Below are 19,845 nucleotides of genomic sequence, written 5' to 3'. Positions count from 1 at the left end.
TGCCAAGGTCGTTGAATCTGAAACAAACTGATCTAGAAAATGTCTGCTCTGCTTCCTTGGCTCACCCAGCATTCACAGGAGTTGTATTCTAGCCTTGCTCTGTTAAACCTTACCTTAGCTGTCTATCTTCTAAAACTAATCTGTTCAATCTTCTACATTATTGCACCACGTTTATCAAAGACACAGCATCCTAACTGCTGTGTAGCATCATTGCTTTAATACCTTTTATGTACAAGCTGGAAGGTTAGTCCAGGCAGTTAGAAAAGGGTTGCAGATGCAGACTAAAATGTACTAAGGCTCAGGATGTTGCTGCACAGCAGCTGTCTTACTAGCAGCTATGTCCCCTTGGTGGGTAAGATAGTGGATAAATGTTTTCCTGTTGGGCTGCAGTAGTTAAAACTGTACCTTAAGTGTTGTCTGTAGTGACGGGAGCAACTCTCATGTTTGCAAGTGTGTTCGTGCACTACTGATGGGTGGTGATGACAATGATAGTAGATTAAAGGTCTGGAAGCTTGATTCCAATGAAGATTAATGCAAGAAGGTATCTTCTGAACTGCACAAGGATATGGCAGGTGAGTCCAACAGGACTGAAGCACAGAGCAAGTCCACAGGATACTGATACTCGTTGCTAGCCTTGACCAGTTATGCGTTCACTTTGACTGAAAATTTCCTTTTTGCTGCTCACTCAAAAGCTCTAAAAACAAAGGCTTTCAAAATGAGGTGATAATTTAGTAAAGTCCACTATGTTAAACATACAGTCCTTAAAGTATTAATATGAATTTAGGAGAATTTGAAAGATCAACAGGTTAGAGGGGTTCATGCACACTGAATTATGGTATTTGTTGATCACCTTAAGAATATTTTATCTGGCTATGGATGTGGTTTAGAGCTGAAATCCAAGAAAATGGGCAAAGACTCAAATTCAAGGCCAAAGCAATGTTACAGAAGTTAAAGCAGTATTTTATATGCTGTGTTTGTAGAATCTAAGAATGTGTTTGCAGTTTTTTTACGTATTTCATCTTGCTGGAACACTTAAAAATGCAGCTCTGTGGTTTCTGATTACCTCTGCTACCTCTGATGCAGAGATTTTGCAGATTACCTCTTCTGCCTTAATTTTATATTCAAGTATGCTAGCTCACTGTCTCCTTTATCAGTGCTGTCACAAAATCACAGACTGGCTATGGTTGGAAGGGACCTCTGGAGGTCGTCTGGTTCAACCCCTCTGCTCAAGCAGAACCACCTAGAGCCTGTTGCCCGCGACCATGTCCGGACAGCTTCTAAAGACCTCCAAGAAGTGAAATTCCACCACCTCTCTGGGCAACCTCTGCCAGTGCTTTGATACCTCTACAATAAAGAAGTGTTTCCTAATGTTCAGATGGAGCTTCCCGTGTTTCAGTCTGTGCTCAGTGTTTCCTGTCATAGCACAAATGAAAAGAGCCTGACTTTTGTCTTCTTTGCACTCTTGCTTCAGGTACTTATATACATTGATAAGATTCCCCCGAGCCTTCTTGTTTCCAGGTTGAACAGTCCCAGCTGTCAGCCTTTCCTCACAAGAGAAATGCTGTAATTGCTTTATAATCTTTGTGGCTCTTTGTTGAACTGTGGTGTGCTTAGTCTCTTGTGTACTGGGAAGCTCAGAACCAAACCCAGCACTCCTGGAGTCAGGACATTTTCTGTGTCTGAGATCTATTTTAGATACTTAGACCTTGTGACACAGCAAAAGAACACACAGGTTTATTTGGGAAAATCAGTGCCCTTGTCTGTGTTTCTAAACATTTGTTTTCTTCAGAGGTCAGCATCTGTCACTTGGTTTTGTGACTTCATGTGACAATTTTGTGCTACCTCTGGCCTTAGCTGTGCATGTTCAATCCTGTTTACTGGCTTTACTTTCCCACTGTTGCTGCTTATCTCCATAGCACTAGTCAGTGGAATCTGGAAAAAACCTGGACGCTTCCTATCCTTCAAACATAATCCCAGCTGCATGCACGTGCACGAAGATCTCATGCAGTATTGAGAGAGAAGCTGCCGACTTGCTGAATACATCCTGGTATAGAACTTGCTTTGTTTAGCTTCTGATCAGGTGGCAGCCAGCAGCCAGGCAGTCTGAAATTACAATAAGCATTTGTAAAGAAGAAGGGAGATGGAGAGGTCATGGGTTCACTGGAAATCAGGGAGCCTGAAAACAACAGCGCTGTGCATTCATCCTCAGCCTGTGGAACATGGGTAAGTTTTAAGCAGCCATAAAACAACATGGTGTGGCTTATCTGTTTCTTGCTGATTTTTTTTTTCTGAGCAGCCAGTTAAGAGGGTAACATACAGATTACTGACTTGTATTTCAGTACAACATGAAATACAGTTCAGGACAACATGGTTGTCTATAGTCTTTGCCAAGAGGATTCCTCCAGTAGTACTTGTCATGCAGGCAAGCTTGTTCCTCTGCAGAACCTTGTGCTGTGGCACTAGTTCTAATCCAAACATAATTATCTGGAATGATCCAAGGTGTGTACAGCCCAGGTGTTTTATACTTACTAATGCAGGACATGGTGATCAAATTTCACTGAATGCGAGTATAAATCCTGTCTGCACTTTACTCTCTGTTGTGTTTTTGTAATACAAAATTGCCATTGCCTCCATTGGTAATACATGCAAGTTTTTGACAAATTTTGTTACAATGAAGTGGAGGAAGGACAGTACCTCAAGACCATCAGAAAACGAATGAATTTGTTATTTCCAAGTGTTTGGATGGCAGATCAAAGATTCAAAATACTTGTTAACTAAACTTGCTGGTCAGGAAACCAAAAAGAAATTCTAAACCTTGATTCTGTATGGATTAGCTATGTGGTTTGCAAAGCATCAGCAATGATGTTTAAAAAGATAGCTATTGAAACTCAACCGGTCTGCTCATGATCCCAACTCCTGGCTCTTTGGGTTTCTATGGTAATGCAGAACTGTTGTGGACAAAGCATTCTTTTTCCACCAGCTGCAAGAAACACTGTGGTATAGGAACTTGTAGAGCATTATATTGGTTACATGAATGAAAAGTTACAGAACTAAGAATTCCAATTTTAGTTTGCTTCCCAACCTTTTGGCACTCTAATGCTGCGACTTGCTTATGTAATGCTGATTATAAACATGCACGTTCATGAGGGGACTTGTCCTGCCCAAGCTGTTGACATCATATGCAGTTCTGCTTGGAGGGCTGGATGGTGGCATTCCTGGTAAGGCTTCTGCAGTTAGGACACCACGTGCACTTACCATGGACACTGCAAAACCAACCAGTATGCAAGAGGCAATACGAGCAGGTGCTGCCAATGCAGGTAATGAGAATGCCCTGCTGATTTAGGCTCTGAAGTACTGATAACAGCTGGGGAAAGGGGTTTCACTCCTACACGTTTTTCCCAGTATTGGATATAAAGGTTGGTTTGTCCTCACTGGAGTCCATGATCTTCATATTATGGACTACTCTAAAGGACATTGGGCCAGCATCAAGTAAGCACATTACTGCAGATACTCTGTGAACATCTGGTATTTGCTCCTTCTGGGGCTGGATACAATTGGGTGCTAATGTCCATAAAATCTCTGGTCCACATTTAAGTACCGGAAGTTCAAAGGACGCTTCTGAACAGGGAAAGAAGGACAGACAAACAAAATGACTATTACGCTATGAAATACGATTTTTTATTCTTTCTGATTTTATAAACCACTTGTACATATGCAGCAGGTTCTTGGCCAGTTGACAGAAAAAAGCATTTTCAAAAGCATTTAAAGAATCGTTTTCTTAACATGACTAGACGTTAAAGGTGTAAAACTCTTCAAATGTGTTTTAGTCTGTCATGTTTTTTCTGTGCCCACACCCTCCCTTCAGCTGCTAGGGAAAAACATTTGGAATCTGAGATACCAAAAATACAGAGCTTCAGAGGGTCTGGAAAGCAAAAGCCTGGTCCCACTTTTAGCCAGGCATGCCAGCCAGGTATTCATTGTGATGCTAGAGGATGGAAAGATCAAATGACAGGCCTCCTCACTGTCAGAACCTTAATGCTCCTGATCTGAGCTACTATCACAGTAGAGAAATGCCAGTTTCTCCTTGACCTGCTCATAGAGCTAATGCTCTGGTATTGAAGGTAATGGCAATCATGCAGTAAACCAAGACATGTAGGAAAAGGAACTAAAACTCCTAGATTACATAACCTAGTACAACTTGGCAAACAATTAAGAACCAGTATTTGCCAAGTCTGAGAAACTATGGTATAGAGGCTGCATGATTTTTCCTGGAGACAGCAGGAAGGAGATTTGGTGGTGGTTCTGAAATCTGCTCTGAAGATGTGAGTTACCAGTTAGCATTCCTTGTGGAAGAGAGGGTGAAGTAAAGACAATCTGTATAGATTATATATGGATTTTACAGAATTACTGAGTGTACTAAGAGCTATTCAGAAGTTCATTGTATAGCAGAGGGCAGTGATTGCAGAAGATTGTTTCATTTTGATTGGAGCAGACTGGAAATAGCCCTTTTGTTCCCCTGTACTAACGCATTACTGGACTTCTGAGAATATCAGTGGTTGAATTAAATGTCAAAATAGGTCACTAAATTCAGGACAGGATAGTCTTGTGACTGTTCCTCCAGAGCTATCCTTCTGGATTAGCTGATAGATGGGTTGGTTTTTCAGTTTTTCCCGCATCTTGAAAGTATGCTAAAAAAGCAGCTGGATAAAGACAGGACTATATATCAAGGACTCATTTAAGAAATACAAACTACAGCTTCCTTAGACAAGCCTTCACTGGTATTTGACATACCTTTGTCCTAGGCCTCTGAATGCCCTGAAGGTGAGGATAAGGGTCAGATTTGACTTTCCATCTTGAAAGCTGATGGTGAAAGCAGGACAAGAACAGTGCACATGCAGCCACCCAAATGGCTGAGGGGGTGCACCGTGTCACCCTGCAGTGACAGGTAGATTCTTTATGATCAGATGTGCCACATGGCTGAATTTCAGCTAACTGGCTACCAAAGAATAAGCAGTTCCCCCTCCCCTTGAGAAATCCCCCAAGACTAAAATGCAAACATGTTACTATTGGCCATGGCCAGAAGACACAGATGCTCACTGCTCTACTTATGAGCTTGTTTGGACTTCTCTGCAGGTTGTAAGCTCACTAGACTGTAGATTTTTTCCTTCATATGCAAAAGCTTCTAAAATGGGACTCTGCCCTTTAAAGATAATATAATAAATAAACTTGGTTGCCTATACCAAGTCCTTCATGAAAAGGAATTTCTAGGTGTAGCCTTTTTTTATTGTAGAGGCCCTTGTTTCCACCCACTGGAATTACTACCTGCTACTGGGGATTACATCATATTTACTTTGTGGGTGGAATCCTGGAACTGAAAAGCTGGTAAACGTCTCATTTCACATAGGTGGGAAATGAGATATGGATCCCCAAGTGCTAGTTATAATTTTATACACCATACACATTATCCCCATTCATCAAGAGATGCCCATAAATAATTCAGCTACACTCAAAAAGTAAGGTATAGGCTTACCAACAGAGGTGCTTAAAAAACCAGAATTGCACATTACTTCCAATGAAGTCAGCTGAAATTTAGGAAAAATACAAAAAGATAATACCTCAATTAGGAAATGCTGAAGTAGTCACTAATTACTCAGAACACTACTCTGATTCCTTAGCTGCTCTCATCAAAGAAAAAGCTGGGACAAAGTATTCCCTCCACCGATTAGGAATTTGAATAGTCCAATCCTCTAACTCTTCTATAATTCTTCTAGTATATTCTACGTGTAGTATAATCCAGTACCAGGCTAGCAGCTCCAAGGAGAGCAGGATCTGCTAGATTTGAGACCACCACATCCACATTTTTAACAGAGGACAGAGCCTGTCGATTTATCACATCTTTGACAGCATTAACATAGTGGTTAGCTAGAACTCCAGAAAGGATCACAAGAGAGGGGTTCACGGTGTGTAGAATGTTCACAACGCCAAGGCCTAATGCAGTCCCAGCTGAAAAGATGAAGTAAAAAGAAACTGAGTAGAATACTCAAAGCAGTTCTGGCACCAGTAGTTGAAACAGTTCTGTTAGCAGCAAATAACACTGGAAAGTCAGTGAAGTATTTTGTTCCAGAGTTTTGACTTTATGTTATCAGGTAATATGTGTCTGCTATTAACTTTCTTTTAAAAGTTAAAAAAAAAAAAAAAAAAAAAGGCAATTTTTTTTGCACAATAATGCATTATTCAATGTTATGGAAGTGAAAAGACAAAACAATGCATGAATCATGCTTGTAAGCAAAGAGAAAATAGGAAAGCATCACTCTACCATTTTAATGTTAACAACTATGTGTAAGGGAGGACTGTGCTTAAGCTAGTAAACCAGTAAAATGTCCTGTGTAAAGTAACATATAAATTGCCTTTGCTACCTCAGACTAGCCATTCACTTGCATCCCCACATATGGGAATGTTGAGAATTTACTTCTTTTTTATAAATTCGTCTTTGCAGAACCTTTTATCTTCTTTTTTTTACTGGAACAGATACTTTTAGCACTTCTGATATTTTCTCCAACATTTATATTTAAAAATCTCATTACCATCAGTAATTTCTATATTGAGAGGTTCTCAACATGTTCAGGATGCTTGTAGTGTTACAGTGCACTACCATTTCTGTATCCCAAAAATATAATCATGTATGTGTTCCAGACTCTGGGCTATGTTCTTACCTGTTCTGAGAATGCTCTCTGCTTTTGTATTGCCAAGTTTAGCTGCCTGAATAAGGTGTGCAGCACTAACAATCTCCTCCTCTTTCATTGACATTCCTTCTACTAAAAGCAGATCATCTGAAAAGGAAAGCCAAGAGTAAAACATGGTAATGTGGCAAGTCAGGGATGAAAAAAAAAAGCAATTAAAATCTTTTAATCTCTTTTACTTGTATGCTGAATCCTGAACAATATGTACAAACCTGAGTTTAGCCGAAGTAATTATATCCATATTATTCAGGAAACTACTTGCAGAAGCAGGGAATCAAACAATTAGGGTGTGGTAATTCACTAGTCTTGTCAGACCCAAAAATAAATAAAATATAAATACTCTCAAACTTATTTAAGACTGAGAAGCTTTTGCTGAAAGACAATCACTGTGAAACCAAACGTCACAGGGTGCCTATCAGATTACTTTACATCATATTTAAAAAGAAGAGACAAGCTCTACTGTGTGCTTCTGGTAATTCTGAGACCTGTGGTTCCAAATGTTCCTTGCCACTGAAAAAGATCTGTACTATGCAGGCTGCCTGTACACCCATTCTTGTTTCCTCCTCGAAAAAGAAGGCAGATCTATTTTTTCTTAATACCTTCTTTGAAAATTTCTTCTATACTGCAAAGTAACTGTGTTTTGAAAACCAGAGTAAATAGATACCATCATGCAGCTTCTTAGCTTCTCTCTGTAATGCTATTCCTGAGGCATATGCTTCTATACATCCTTGGCTGCCACACAGGCACTCTGGTCCATCTAAGGATACGACAATGTGTCCAAGCTCAGCAGCACAGAAAGAACTGCCATGGATCAATTCATGTTGATGAACGATTCCACCTCCAATTCCTGCAAAGATATTAAGACTTCTGTGGTTTGAAAAAAAACCAGACACCCCCTGCTCCCCAACAGTTTTTAAAGGCCCCAGCTACGCGAGACACTGACATTTGTTTATTCACAAGATAAAATAATTTGCATCAGTGATGATCTACACTAGAAACCAAGAATTACTAGTTGTTGAAGAACTCTTCTCTATTTGATACACCTAATATGCAAGCTCACAGCTCCCTCCTATTCATATATGGCTCAAAATGGTATACAATGCTTCTATTTTTTTAAAAGCCTATGGATGGTACTGAACTATGACAGATCTTTTAAGCTTTTGAGTCATGCTCTTTATGCAAAAAACTATCCAAGTGGCCTTAAAATTTTGCACTTCAGAGAAATTCTAATGCTGTTTTTAGACAGTTAAACCTGTGTGTTAAAGGGCCAGGACACTTAAATGTGCAAGCCTCTGCTGCCCCTTCCCAAACTGGGTGTAGATTCATCAGCTAGTTATTACTGCCACCATCTAAAGGACTATATACTTTACAAATGAGAAAAGTTACCCCACATTTGCATTTCAGATTTAATAAGCATACTTTCTTATATTCAGTTGTTTATATTCTAGATACATATTCTGATCTGACCTGTATTTCTAAAGTTTAAAGAGAATTTAGATCTAAAGCTAAAAAAATGCAAAATTATTCCAGCTAAGGTTGCTCATATTTTCCTTTCTTGCTGGCGTAGCTGTACCAGCAGAACTTCTTTCATCAAGAAGTTTAAACTATGTAAGTGGTTTTATTTGCCTGAATATTAAAAAGCCAAACATTAGTGTAGCAAAAGTATTTTTGGTTTTCCAGGCATAGTGGTAATGTTTATGCCTATAAGAATAGCTGAGCCTCTAAGTGATGGTGCTGGATTTTGGGTTTCATTGAACTACAACATACTCACCTGTACCAGTAATCAGTGTTACAAAATTTTCTATTCCTTTTCCATGACCAAATTTCCTCTCTGCTAGAGCAGCACAGTTTCCATCATTGTCGACCCAGACTGGCAGGTGCAAAGCATCAGATATAGGGGTTCTGAGATCCACAGAGCTCCACTCCTGAATGAGTTTTGTAGAGTGAAGCACAATTCCTTCTCGAGGGTTTACCCGTCCACCTGTGGAAATACCTAAGTCCCAGAAATACAGGAGAGAAAAATGAAAACTCTGTGTAATAGACTTTACGTAAAAATCCATTTTACTTTTTCTAATGACAAAATTTCTTCCCGCCCCCCCCCCCCCCAATACTAGGCTTTGAAGAAGAGCATGAGAGTAAAAATTTCTTAAGTATTTCTTAAGTATTACTGGCAGTGCAACTTTTGACATGTAGAGAACACAGAATCATGGAATAGTCTGGGTTGAAAGGGACCTCTGGAGATCATCTAGTCCAATCCCTCTGCCAAAGCAGGTTCACCTACAGCAAGTGGCACAGGATTCTGTCCATGTGGGCTTTGAATATCTCCAGAGAAGACGACTCCACAACCTCTCCAGGCAGTGTGTTTCAGTGCTCAGTCACCCTCAAAGTAAAGAAGATAATTCATAGAATGCCATGGCTCTAATCACAATGCGCCAAGTATCTTAAGACTAACCAGATGGTTAGTAACCAGAGAGTTAATGTTCCTACTTCAGGCAAGATTGCAGCAAATCACTTAATAGTTGTGTTTCTTGTTAGTGATGTGCAAAAGACATAACAGCAAAAATACATGATTCAAACCCTGGAACACTATTAGTGTCTGGAAGCCTGCTATAACTCTCAAGATTTAGAATGACTAAAAATAATCACTAGACCTAGAGTAGTGATTTTTACTTAAAAACACACTGTTTTTGTGAAAGATCAAAACTGTGTTCAGAGATTTGTCTATTGAACAGAGTAGGCCAGCAGCAGGCTCTATTAGCCAAACCAGTTTGCTTAGCTGGAGAGGCTTCCAGAGTTGGTGGTCTGTCAGGACCACTGAAGAGTAGGTCACGATTATGGAGGTATTTAGCTCTATGTGAACATTTTATTGTACAGAGATTATGTAGTTGAGTCACATATAAAGATGGTTCCAAGGTTAATGTTGTAATGGAAAGCAGCCATAAAAGCTCTAAGACAAGCAGCTGAATTGAACATTAAATCTGTAAAATCTGATTTGAAGCACTAACATTTCTCTGTATGGCTTTGTGTCCTTAATGTTGTTTTTAAAAAATACAGCATGCTCAAGTTAGTTTTTCTTTGTACTGTGCAATTCAGGAAAGTTTTAATCTGGAACAAACTACTTTTCTTTAGGAACATTTCTCAGCTAAAATGAAGATTCTATGTCCTTCTTAAAAATCCAGGACACATTAATCAACATCTTACTAAATAACTAATACTTAAGGCCAAATCTCCCAGTCACCATTTAACTGAAGAAGTCCTGTCTGATATAAACACACAGTTTAACACAGAATGGTACTGCAAGTGGACTGCAAGTCAGGAAAAAGGCTGCTTTTGTTTGTTAGCTACAAATTTAGTCCTAACATTCCAGCCTTTTTAGTCTGCCCTGGTGTATCTGAGAATTCTGCTGCACAGTTGATCATAGCCCTAAAGAAAGGCTTACAGACAGCAGAGAAAACATCACTCAGCTGCAGTTGTTTCAAGAGCCGTTTTGATAAACACTGAGCATCTGAGTCACAATGCCAAGACAGCAGAGAGCTTCATGTTGGGGTTTTAGTTTAGTCCTAGTTTTTTTTCTGTTAGAGGAATTTTCACCCATATGCATGTTGCTAGGGGACAAATGACTGTACTTAAGAAAGACAAAAGCAGCAGCCCGTTTGGGGTTTGGGGGCGAGGTGGGCCTGGCTACTCTTTGTTTCACCTGGGCGTGTTGGGAGTTCGCTCTCAGCGTCTGGAGAGAGAAGCCGCAGAGAGAAGAGCTGCTGGTTCCCGTTTTCGGCGTCTTTCCTTTCTGCTGGAAACAACACCGGGATCCCAAGGCTGCTTTCCCTGCCCTGCTGGAGGCTGGGCTGTGGCCGTCCTGCCCCGCTGCTGCTTCGAGCCTTCGCTGCGTTGTAGCCGTGCTCACCCTGCCTGCCTGGAGCCCCGGGGGGTTCCCCTTTTGGATACATCTCGTCTGCCACCCGGGATTTGTGTTTGTGCCTGCCGTTCCGGCCTGCCATTCCAGCCTGCTGTTCCGGGAGTCCAGGATCAGCTGCCCAGCGGTTTGTGAAGCTTTTTTGTTCCATCCTTCCCTGGGATCCCAGGGCACCAGAGCAGCCGCGTGTTCCCTGAGCTCGCTCCGGAGCGCCCCCTGCAGCCGCGGGGGGAACCATCGCACCTGCCCTGCTCACTGGGAGCCGCCAGCAATCCCTGCCGGCTGCGAGCGGAACTGCACCCGAGGGGAAATAGCCTGACAGCCGAGAAGGCTGGGACTGAGTTTGTGTTTGCTGTTACTGTCATAGCTGTTGTTGTTTTGTTCGACTGGTTATATATCTATCTATATATATATAGATATATAGTAAAGAACTGTTATTCCTATTTCCCACATCTTTGCCTAAAGACCCTTGATTTCAAAATCATAATAACTCAGAGGGAAAGGGGTTATATCTGCCACTTCAAGGGAGGCTTCTGCCTTCCTTAGCAGACACCTGTCTTTCAAACCGAGACAGATTTTGGCGCCCAACGTGGAGCCTGAGGGCATTAAGAGAGAGAGGTGAAAAAGGAATAACAGTTCCTGGATAACTTAATTTTGTGTGTTGGATATAGGAACCTTGTTAGGCAGCAATATGTAGTCTACTTTGCCCTGGTTCGGGTGGCATGTGGCCGTGGCTATATTCTTCCCCTTTGCAGCTCCTTACTTGAATATGGGTCCTCTGACTAAGGCTACCATTGCCGTTATCCAGCTTGCGCTATGGGTCGAGAAGGTGAGGAATTCATGGGTTTTTAACTTCCTCCGGAATGTGGGCACGTGGATAAATGGCTATCACACACTGAGCGCATGTTTTTGGGGTTATGTTAACAATGGTACCTTCTGTGAGGAAATGACACCAGGGGAAGGTTTCCCCCAACCCCTCAACCAGTTCTTTGGACCCACCCCATCAATTTTCGAAGGGTTTAGATTCCCTCTGAATACTAACCACCTGCTGCTGGTAGGCCTACTCTATTTAGCATTCAAGGATAAGTTGAGACTGGCTTGGATAACTACCCAGACACCAGCCCCAGAGACTAGAGATCCTGCCCCAGAGCCTGATCCTGCCCCAGAACCTGACATGGCCCCAGAGAGTAGAGTTCCTACCCCAGAGCCTGATCCTGCCCCGGAACCCGACACGGCCCCAGACACTAGAGATCCTACCCCAGAGCCTGATTCAGCCCCAGAGCCTGACACAGCCCCAGACACTAGAGACCCTGCCCCACAGCCAGATACCGCCCAACAGCCCACCTCAGAAATGGACTACCCGAAATGGGTGGGGGTACTGGCGAAAGGGATGCAGGAGATGTGCCAGGAGATGGGCCAGGTGCGCAAGGAGATGTGCCAGGAGATGGGCCAGGTGCGCCAGGAGATGGGCCAGGTGCACCAGGGGATATGCCAATTGCTAAGGGAATACACCTCCTCAGCTAGTGGAAAAACCTCTCCCTGCCCCAAAGAGGGTGAGTCCGACGGTGCAGCAGTGGAACCCACGGATGTTACAACCGTCCAGGTTTCAGCTGAACCCCAAGGACAAGTACAGCCAGCAGCAGTCGCCTCTGTGCAAAGGAGGAAGTGTAAGACCAAATCAGTACGACCAGTTAATGATGATGGGGAACCAGGGCCCTCACAACCAGCAGGGGAGCCAGAGCCAGAAATCATCATTGAGTCCCTGTCGTACGACAGTCTCCGTGGTATGCGAGACGACATTGTGCGAAGGGGGCGTGAGCCTTATACAACCTGGCTGCTTCGGGTTTGGGACCTTATGGGCACAAGTGTGCAACTGGATAGTGGTGAGGCATCTGGGATGGGATCGTTGACCCAGGACCCAGGTGTGAACCAGGTATTTGTGAGGGAGCCAGGGCCCCTTTCTCTCTGGGACCGGCTCTTAATGAGTGTGAGAGAAAGGTTCATTCACAAAGAGAGAATGCAGGAGTACCATCATAGAATGCAGTGGAAGACACTTGAGGAAGGGATCCAGCAGCTAAGAGAGGTGGCAGTATTAGAGGTACTCTTTGGGAGGGATGGACAGCACGGTAATGACCCCGATAAGGTCAGGTGCACAGGACAGATGATGTGGAACCTGGCAAGACTAGGGCCATCGCAATACACCACCTTCATTGCAACGATTGATGCTGACAATACCTGAGAAACAGTGGGCTCTGTTGCCAACAAGCTCAGGAATTATGACAGTATGGTCAATGGCCCGCTGAAAGCTCATGTCTCTGCTGTGGTCCAGGACCTCAAAGAGGAGATGAAGGAGATGAGGAAGGAAATGAGGGAGGAGATGGAGGAGATGAGGAAGGTCAGTGTGGCACCAGTGCGAGTCACAGGCCCCCAAGTCAGAGCCCGTCGTCCCCCTGCCAGAGAGAGGGTACACCCCACGAGCTGAGCTGTGGTTTTTCCTGTGTGAGCATGGGGAAGATATGAGAAGGTGGGATGGGAAACCCACCTCTGTCCTGGCAGCACGGGTGCGTGAACTCAAGGAGGGAGGCACTAACCGAGGGGGTTCCGCTAAGGTGAAAGTAGCCTCAGCCTCCCGTGACCAAGCTGCCAGGTATTACAGAAGGGAGGATGATATGTCAGATCCCTTCGAAGGTACCTCTAGTATGTATGCCCAGGGAAAGAATGATAACCAGGGCTAGAGGGGCCCTGCCTCTAGCCAGGAAGAGGCATGGGAGAACCGCGTTTTCTGGACGGTGTGGATTCGATGGCCTGCCACATCAGAGCCACAAAAATATGATGCATTGGTTGATACTGGGGCACAGTGTACTTTAATGCCATCGGGACATGTGGGGGCAGAACCTGTATCCATCGCTGGGGTGACTGGGGGATCACAGCAGTTGACCCTTTTGGAAGCTGAGGTGAGCCTGACTGGGAAGGAGTGGCAAAAGCATCCGATTGTGACCGGCCCAGAGGCCCCGTGTATTCTGGGCATAGACTTCCTCCGGAATGGCTATTACAAAGACCCAAAGGGACTCAGGTGGGCATTTGGGATTGCTGCTGTGGAGGCAGAGGGCATTAGGCAATTGAACACCCTGTCTGGACTATCAGAGAATCCTTCTGCAGTTGGGCTCCTGAAAGTGGAAGAGCACCGAGTGCCAATTGCCACCTCGACAGTGCACCGCCGGCAGTATCGGACGAATCGAGATGCTGTGATTCCCATCCACAAGATGATTCGTGAGCTGGAGAGCCAAGGGGTGGTCAGCAAGACCCACTCACCCTTCAACAGCCCCATTTGGCCTGTGCGCAAGTCTGATGGGGAATGGAGATTGACTGTGGACTATCGTGGCTTGAATGAAGTGACTCCACCACTGAGCGCTGCTGTGCCGGACATGTTGGAGCTCCAGTATGAGCTGGAGTCCAAAGCAGCAAAGTGGTATGCTACTATTGACATTGCCAATGCATTTTTCTCCATTCCTCTGGCAGCAGAGTGCAGGCCTCAGTTTGCCTTCACCTGGAGGGGTGTGCAGTACACCTGGAACCAACTGCCCCAGGGGTGGAAGCACAGTCCCACCATCTGCCATGGACCGATCCAGGCTGTACTGGAAAAGGGTGAGGCTCCAGAACATCTGCAGTACATTGATGACATCATTGTGTGGGGGAACACCGCAACAGAAGTGTTTGAGAAGGGAGAGAGAATAATCCAAATTCTCCTGGAAGCTGGTTTTGCCATCAAGAAGAGCAAAGTCAAGGGACCTGCCCGAGAGATCCAGTTCCTGGGAGTAAAGTGGCAAGATGGACGACGTCAGATTCCCACTGAGGTCATCAATAAGATCACTGCGATGTCTCCACCGACCAATAAGAAGGAAACACAAGCTTTCCTAGGCGCCATAGGTTTCTGGAGGATGCACATTCCTGAGTACAGCCAGATCGTGAGCCCTCTCTACCTGGTTACCCGCAAGAAGAACGATTTCCACTGGGGCCCTGAACAGCAGCAAGCCTTTGCCCAGATCAAGCAGGAAATCGCTCACGCCGTAGCCCTTGGCCCAGTCAGGACAGGACCAGAGGTGAAGAACGTGCTCTACTCTGCAGCCGGGAACAATGGCCTGTCCTGGAGCCTCTGGCAGAAGGTGCCTGGTGAGACTTGGGGCTGACCACTGGGATTCTGGAGCCAAAGCTACAGAGGGTCTGAAGCCAACTACACTCCCACAGAGAAGGAAATCTTGGCAGCTTATGAAGGAGTCCAAGCTGCCTCAGAGGTAATCGGCACAGAGGCACAACTCCTCCTGGCACCCCGACTACCAGTGCTGGGGTGGATGTTCAAAGGAAAGGTTCCCTCCACGCATCATGCCACCGATGCTACTTGGAGCAAATGGATCACCCTCATCATGCAGCGCGCCCGAATTGGAAACCCAAGTCGCCCTGGGATCTTGGAAATAATTACAAACTGGCCGGAAGGTGAGACTTTTGGGTTATCTTCTGAAGAAGAAGAGGAGCAGGTGACGCGTGCTGAAGAAGCCCCACCATATAACGAGCTACCAGAGAGTGAAAGACAATATGCCCTCTTCACTGATGGTTCCTGCCGAATTGTAGGCGCTAGCCGGAAATGGAAAGCTGCTGTATGGAGCCCCACACGACAAGTTGCACAGGCTACGGAAGGAGAAGGTGGATCGAGCCAATTTGCTGAGCTCAAAGCCGTTCAATTAGCTCTGGACATTGCTGAAAGGGAGAAGTGGCCAAAGCTCTACCTCTACACTGATTCATGGATGGTAGCCACTGCTCTGTGGGGTTGGCTGGAAAGGTGGAATAAGGCAAACTGGCAGCGCAGAGGAAAACCAATCTGGGCTGCTGAGGAGTGGAAAGACATTGCCACTCGAGTAGAGAAACTATCTGTGAAGGCCCGTCATGTAGATGCTCACGTCCCCAAGAGCCGGGCTAATGAAGAACATCGTAATAACAAGCAGGTAGATCAGGCTGCGAAAATAGAGGTGTCCCAGATAGACTTGGATTGGCAACATAAAGGAGAGTTGTTCCTAGCTCGATGGGCCCATGATGCCTCAGGCCATCAGGGCAGAGATGCCACCTATAAGTGGGCACGAGACCGAGGGGTGGATCTGACCATGGACAGTATCTCCCAGGTGATCCATGACTGTGAGACATGCGCTGCGATCAAGCAGGCCAAGTGGGTGAAGCCCCTGTGGTATGGTGGGCGGTGGTCCAAATACAAGTATGGGGAGGCCTGGCAGATTGATTACATCACACTGCCTCAAACCCGCCAAGGCAAGTGCTATGTGCTCACAATGGTAGAAGCTACCACAGGATGGCTGGAGACCTACCCTGTGCCTCACACTACTGCCCGGAACACCATCCTGGGCCTCAAAAAGCAAGTCCTTTGGAGGCATGGTACCCCTGAGAGAATTGAATCTGACAATGGGACTCACTTCAAGAACAGCCTTATAAACACCTGGGCTAGAGAACATGGCATTGAGTGGGTGTACCACATCCCTTACCATGCACCAGCAGCTGGGAAGGTTGAGCGGTGTAATGGACTGCTTAAAACCACCTTGAAGGCACTGGGTGGGAGGAGTTTCAAAAACTGGGAGGTGCATTTAGCAAGAGCCACCTGGTTAGTTAACACCCGAGGCTCCACCAGCCGAGCCGGCCCTGCCCAATCCGAACCCCTACAAACGACAGACGGGGATAAGGTTCCAGTGGTGCACGTGAGAGGTATGCTTGGAAAAACTGTTTGGGTAAAGTCTGCCTTGAGCAAAGACAAACCCATCCGTGGGGTTGTTTTTGCTCAGGGACCAGGTTGTACCTGGTGGGTGATGCAAAGGGATGGAGAGACCCGATGCATACCACAAGGAGACCTTGTTTTAGGGTGAACTACCCATGGCTCTGTACTTGTATCAGTATCAGCATGTACATATGTATATAATTTGGGTGATGCATGTATTTATATGGTTAAAAAGGTTAAGTTTCATGTAACATGTTAGTATGGGAAAAAAATCGGGGTGGATAATGTTGGGGTTTTAGTTTAGTCCTAGTTTTTTTTCTGTTAGAGGAATTTTCTCCCATATGCATGTTGCTAGGGGACAAATGACTGTACTTAAGAAAGACAAAAGCAGCAGCCCGTTTGGGGTTTGGGGGTGGGGTGGGCCTGGCTACTCTTTGTTTCACCTGGGCGTGTTGGGAGTTCGCTCTCAGCGTCTGGAGAGAGAAGCCGCAGAGAGAGGAGCTGCTGGTTCCCGTTTTCGGCGTCTTTCCTTTCTGCTGGAAACAACACCGGGATCCCAAGGCTGCTTTCCCTGCCCTGCTGGAGGCTGGGCTGTGGCCGTCCTGCCCCGCTGCTGCTTCGAGCCTTCGCTGCGTTGTAGCCGTGCTCACCCTGCCTGCCTGGAGCCCCGGGGGGTTCCCCTTTTGGATACATCTCGTCTGCCACCCGGGATTTGTGTTTGTGCCTGCCGTTCCGGCCTGCCATTCCAGCCTGCTGTTCCGGGAGTCCAGGATCAGCTGCCCAGCGGTTTGTGAAGCTTTTTTGTTCCATCCTTCCCTGGGATCCCAGGGCACCAGAGCAGCCGCGTGTTCCCTGAGCTCGCTCCGGAGCGCCCCCTGCAGCCGCGGGGGGAACCATCGCACCTGCCCTGCTCACCGGGAGCCGCCAGCGCCCCTGCTGGCTGCGAGCGGAACTGCACCCGAGGGGAAATAGCCTGACAGCCGAGAAGGCTGGGACTGGGTTTGTGTTTGCTGTTACTGTCATAGCTGTTGTTGTTTTGTTCGACTGGTTATATATCTATCTATATATATATAGATATATAGTAAAGAACTGTTATTCCTATTTCCCACATCTTTGCCTAAAGACCCTTGATTTCAAAATCATAACTCAGAGGGAAAGGGGTTATATCTGCCACTTCAAAGGAGGCTTCTGCCTTCCTTAGCAGACACCTGTCTTTCAAACCGAGACACTTCAAAATCCAGAGAACTACATAAACACATTTTAGATATAGTTTACTATAACTTAACAGGTTGTTTTAATGGTTGTTACAAACTTCAGTCTTTTATGGTCAGCTTCTCATTTTCAGCCATTTAAAAAAGTTTGTTTGGTCAGAATATGTAAGAACTTAAAGTACATGAGATCCACTTTAGAAAGGTGTTTTAAATTAATCAGTAGTGATTTGATTTCATGTTGGAAAACACTGATGTAAAAACAAAGTTAGTATTTGTTAACTTACCTACTCCCAAAATTCTGCAGTTTACATTTACTGCCTCTGATGCAGCCTCTACACACATCTTTAGAATTAATGCTAGTCTGTCTTCATAGGTTTTAGGGTTGAGCTGGGTGTACTTCTTAACTATTTCACCCTAGAAATGAAAAACAAAACATGCCCCATAGAAATGAATGTTATGGTGAAATTTCTCTTCCATTTAAATTACATGTCAATTTGAAAATAGAGAGCTATAACTTATCTCTTTAAAAAGATACAGGTACTATGCTTTAGATCTTGGGCCTACAGGCAAGGTTTGTGACAACCCTTGGGGGACAAGTTTGCAAGATCAGGCATTACATTCTGCTTCTGTAATCAATATCCCATCTGAAATTAAATACACATTTTAAGGAACACATGGCTTATATGAGGAAGTATCACCAGAGCTATTGCAACTGTTGTTAGGCATAAACCATGATAGAGCAACACACTTAAGCTGAACACTGAAGTGTTAAAAAAAAGAAGAGAGTAACAGTTGCTAAAAAGGACAGAAAAAACACAGTGCTTTAAGAATAAAATCTTTCCAGTTTGACTGCATGAAGGGTTTGTGTGGTGTCACAGACAATTCCATTTCACCAAAAAAAGGAGAGTCATAGAGAGAAATGCTAGAAATTTCAAGGCAAAATTTACTATACCTTCAGAAATATCTTTTCTGCTAAGCAATTACACTTCTGAGTCACTTGCAGTATCTCTGGAGTACCATCTACTGTGATACATAGTTTGGGTTGGAAGGGACCTCAAAGGAAGGAACACCTTCCACTGAATCAGACTGGTCAGAGCCCCATCTAAGCAGGCCTTGGAACACTTCCAAGGATGTGGCATCCTGAATTCCTCTGGACAACCTGTTCCAGTGCCTCCCCACCCTCACACTAAAGAGTTTCTCCCTAGTATCTAATCTAAACCCACCTTCTTTCAGGTTGAAGCCATTCCCCTTTGTCCTGTCACTACATGCCCTTGTAAATTCTTTGGACAGGGTGGGGAGGGGCTGTGAACATTATTTTCAACCACAGGACTCATGCAGTGGGTAAGGAAAATATTCATGATGCCTGCTTGGGATCTATGGGTACTGAGGAATTGATCTTAATTCAGTGTTTCTGCAGGATTAAGCCAGGACACTGCAGAAGGTATCCTGCCTAACAGTGTTACTCTCCCTGTTACATCCCCTGTACAAGGTATCTAAGTGAACTGCACTCAATTAATGCAACTGAGCGAAGAGGACTAACAAAGACAGTCCATAAACAACAAGGCCGAGTCATTGTTGCCAAAGAACTTGGAAAATTCCAAACTGACAATGATTTTGAGTATTAGGTCCCAGCATCTCAGCATCACAGGAGCAGTAAGAGTTTGTGGATTTTGGATGCTTAGTTTCTTCTTTGCTTTTAGTTTGGAGGGGGGATCAGAGAAGTTGTTTTGGAAGAAGAAGCTGCAGCAAACATTATCAGAAGATGTAACAGCTTCTAAAAGTTTTTGAAAATTCACTTTTTTGTGAAAATCAAATCTCATGCCACTGGCTTTTAAATGCTTACATCTGTTGTGTAAATTTTGGTATGAAAGTCTGATTGTTTTCACTCTGATTTGCTAGCATTTCAACTTTCATAAATGCCACCTTGAGCTCTGTAGAGTGGGCAGAATTTTTTTAAATTCATTTTTTCCAGGCTGTGTTGACACATAGGAAAAAATGTGATGTCAATTTTACTTCTAAAAATACTACATTTTTAAAAGCTGTCTTTAAGACCTAGAAGATCTGTCAGACATCTCCTTTTAAATGAATGTGAAAATTCTGGACTGTATCAGGTCACTTTACATAACCCTTCATGCTTCTGCACTGCTTTCTTACTTTGCTTTCTGGGTAACTATTATTGAACTGATCTGCAAATATGCAGTATAATGGTAG

General features: G+C 44.5%; 1 protein-coding gene across 6 annotated transcripts in view; it reads right to left on the bottom strand.

Moving 5' to 3' along the window:
* Positions 1–3,650: 3,650 nt before the first annotated feature.
* The window catches only part of GNE (glucosamine (UDP-N-acetyl)-2-epimerase/N-acetylmannosamine kinase), a 43,618-nt gene continuing 27,423 nt past the window's right edge, over positions 3,651–19,845 (bottom strand). For all 6 annotated transcript variants that reach the window (XM_069000994.1, XM_069000999.1, XM_069000995.1 and 3 more), the window contains 5 exons: positions 17,919–18,048; positions 8,512–8,733; positions 7,405–7,587; positions 6,714–6,830; positions 3,651–6,003 (listed from right to left, as the gene is read on the bottom strand). In XM_069000994.1, the coding sequence (XP_068857095.1) occupies positions 5,768–6,003; positions 6,714–6,830; positions 7,405–7,587; positions 8,512–8,733; positions 17,919–18,048 (888 nt within the window). In that variant the 3' untranslated portion in view covers positions 3,651–5,767. The remainder of the gene's footprint in view (positions 6,004–6,713; positions 6,831–7,404; positions 7,588–8,511; positions 8,734–17,918; positions 18,049–19,845) is intronic.

This window comes from Aphelocoma coerulescens (genome assembly GCF_041296385.1).
Source record: "Aphelocoma coerulescens isolate FSJ_1873_10779 chromosome Z unlocalized genomic scaffold, UR_Acoe_1.0 ChrZ, whole genome shotgun sequence".
NCBI classification, from domain to species: Eukaryota; Metazoa; Chordata; class Aves; order Passeriformes; family Corvidae; genus Aphelocoma; species Aphelocoma coerulescens.
This window is presented reverse-complemented; position numbering and strand designations above follow the sequence as displayed.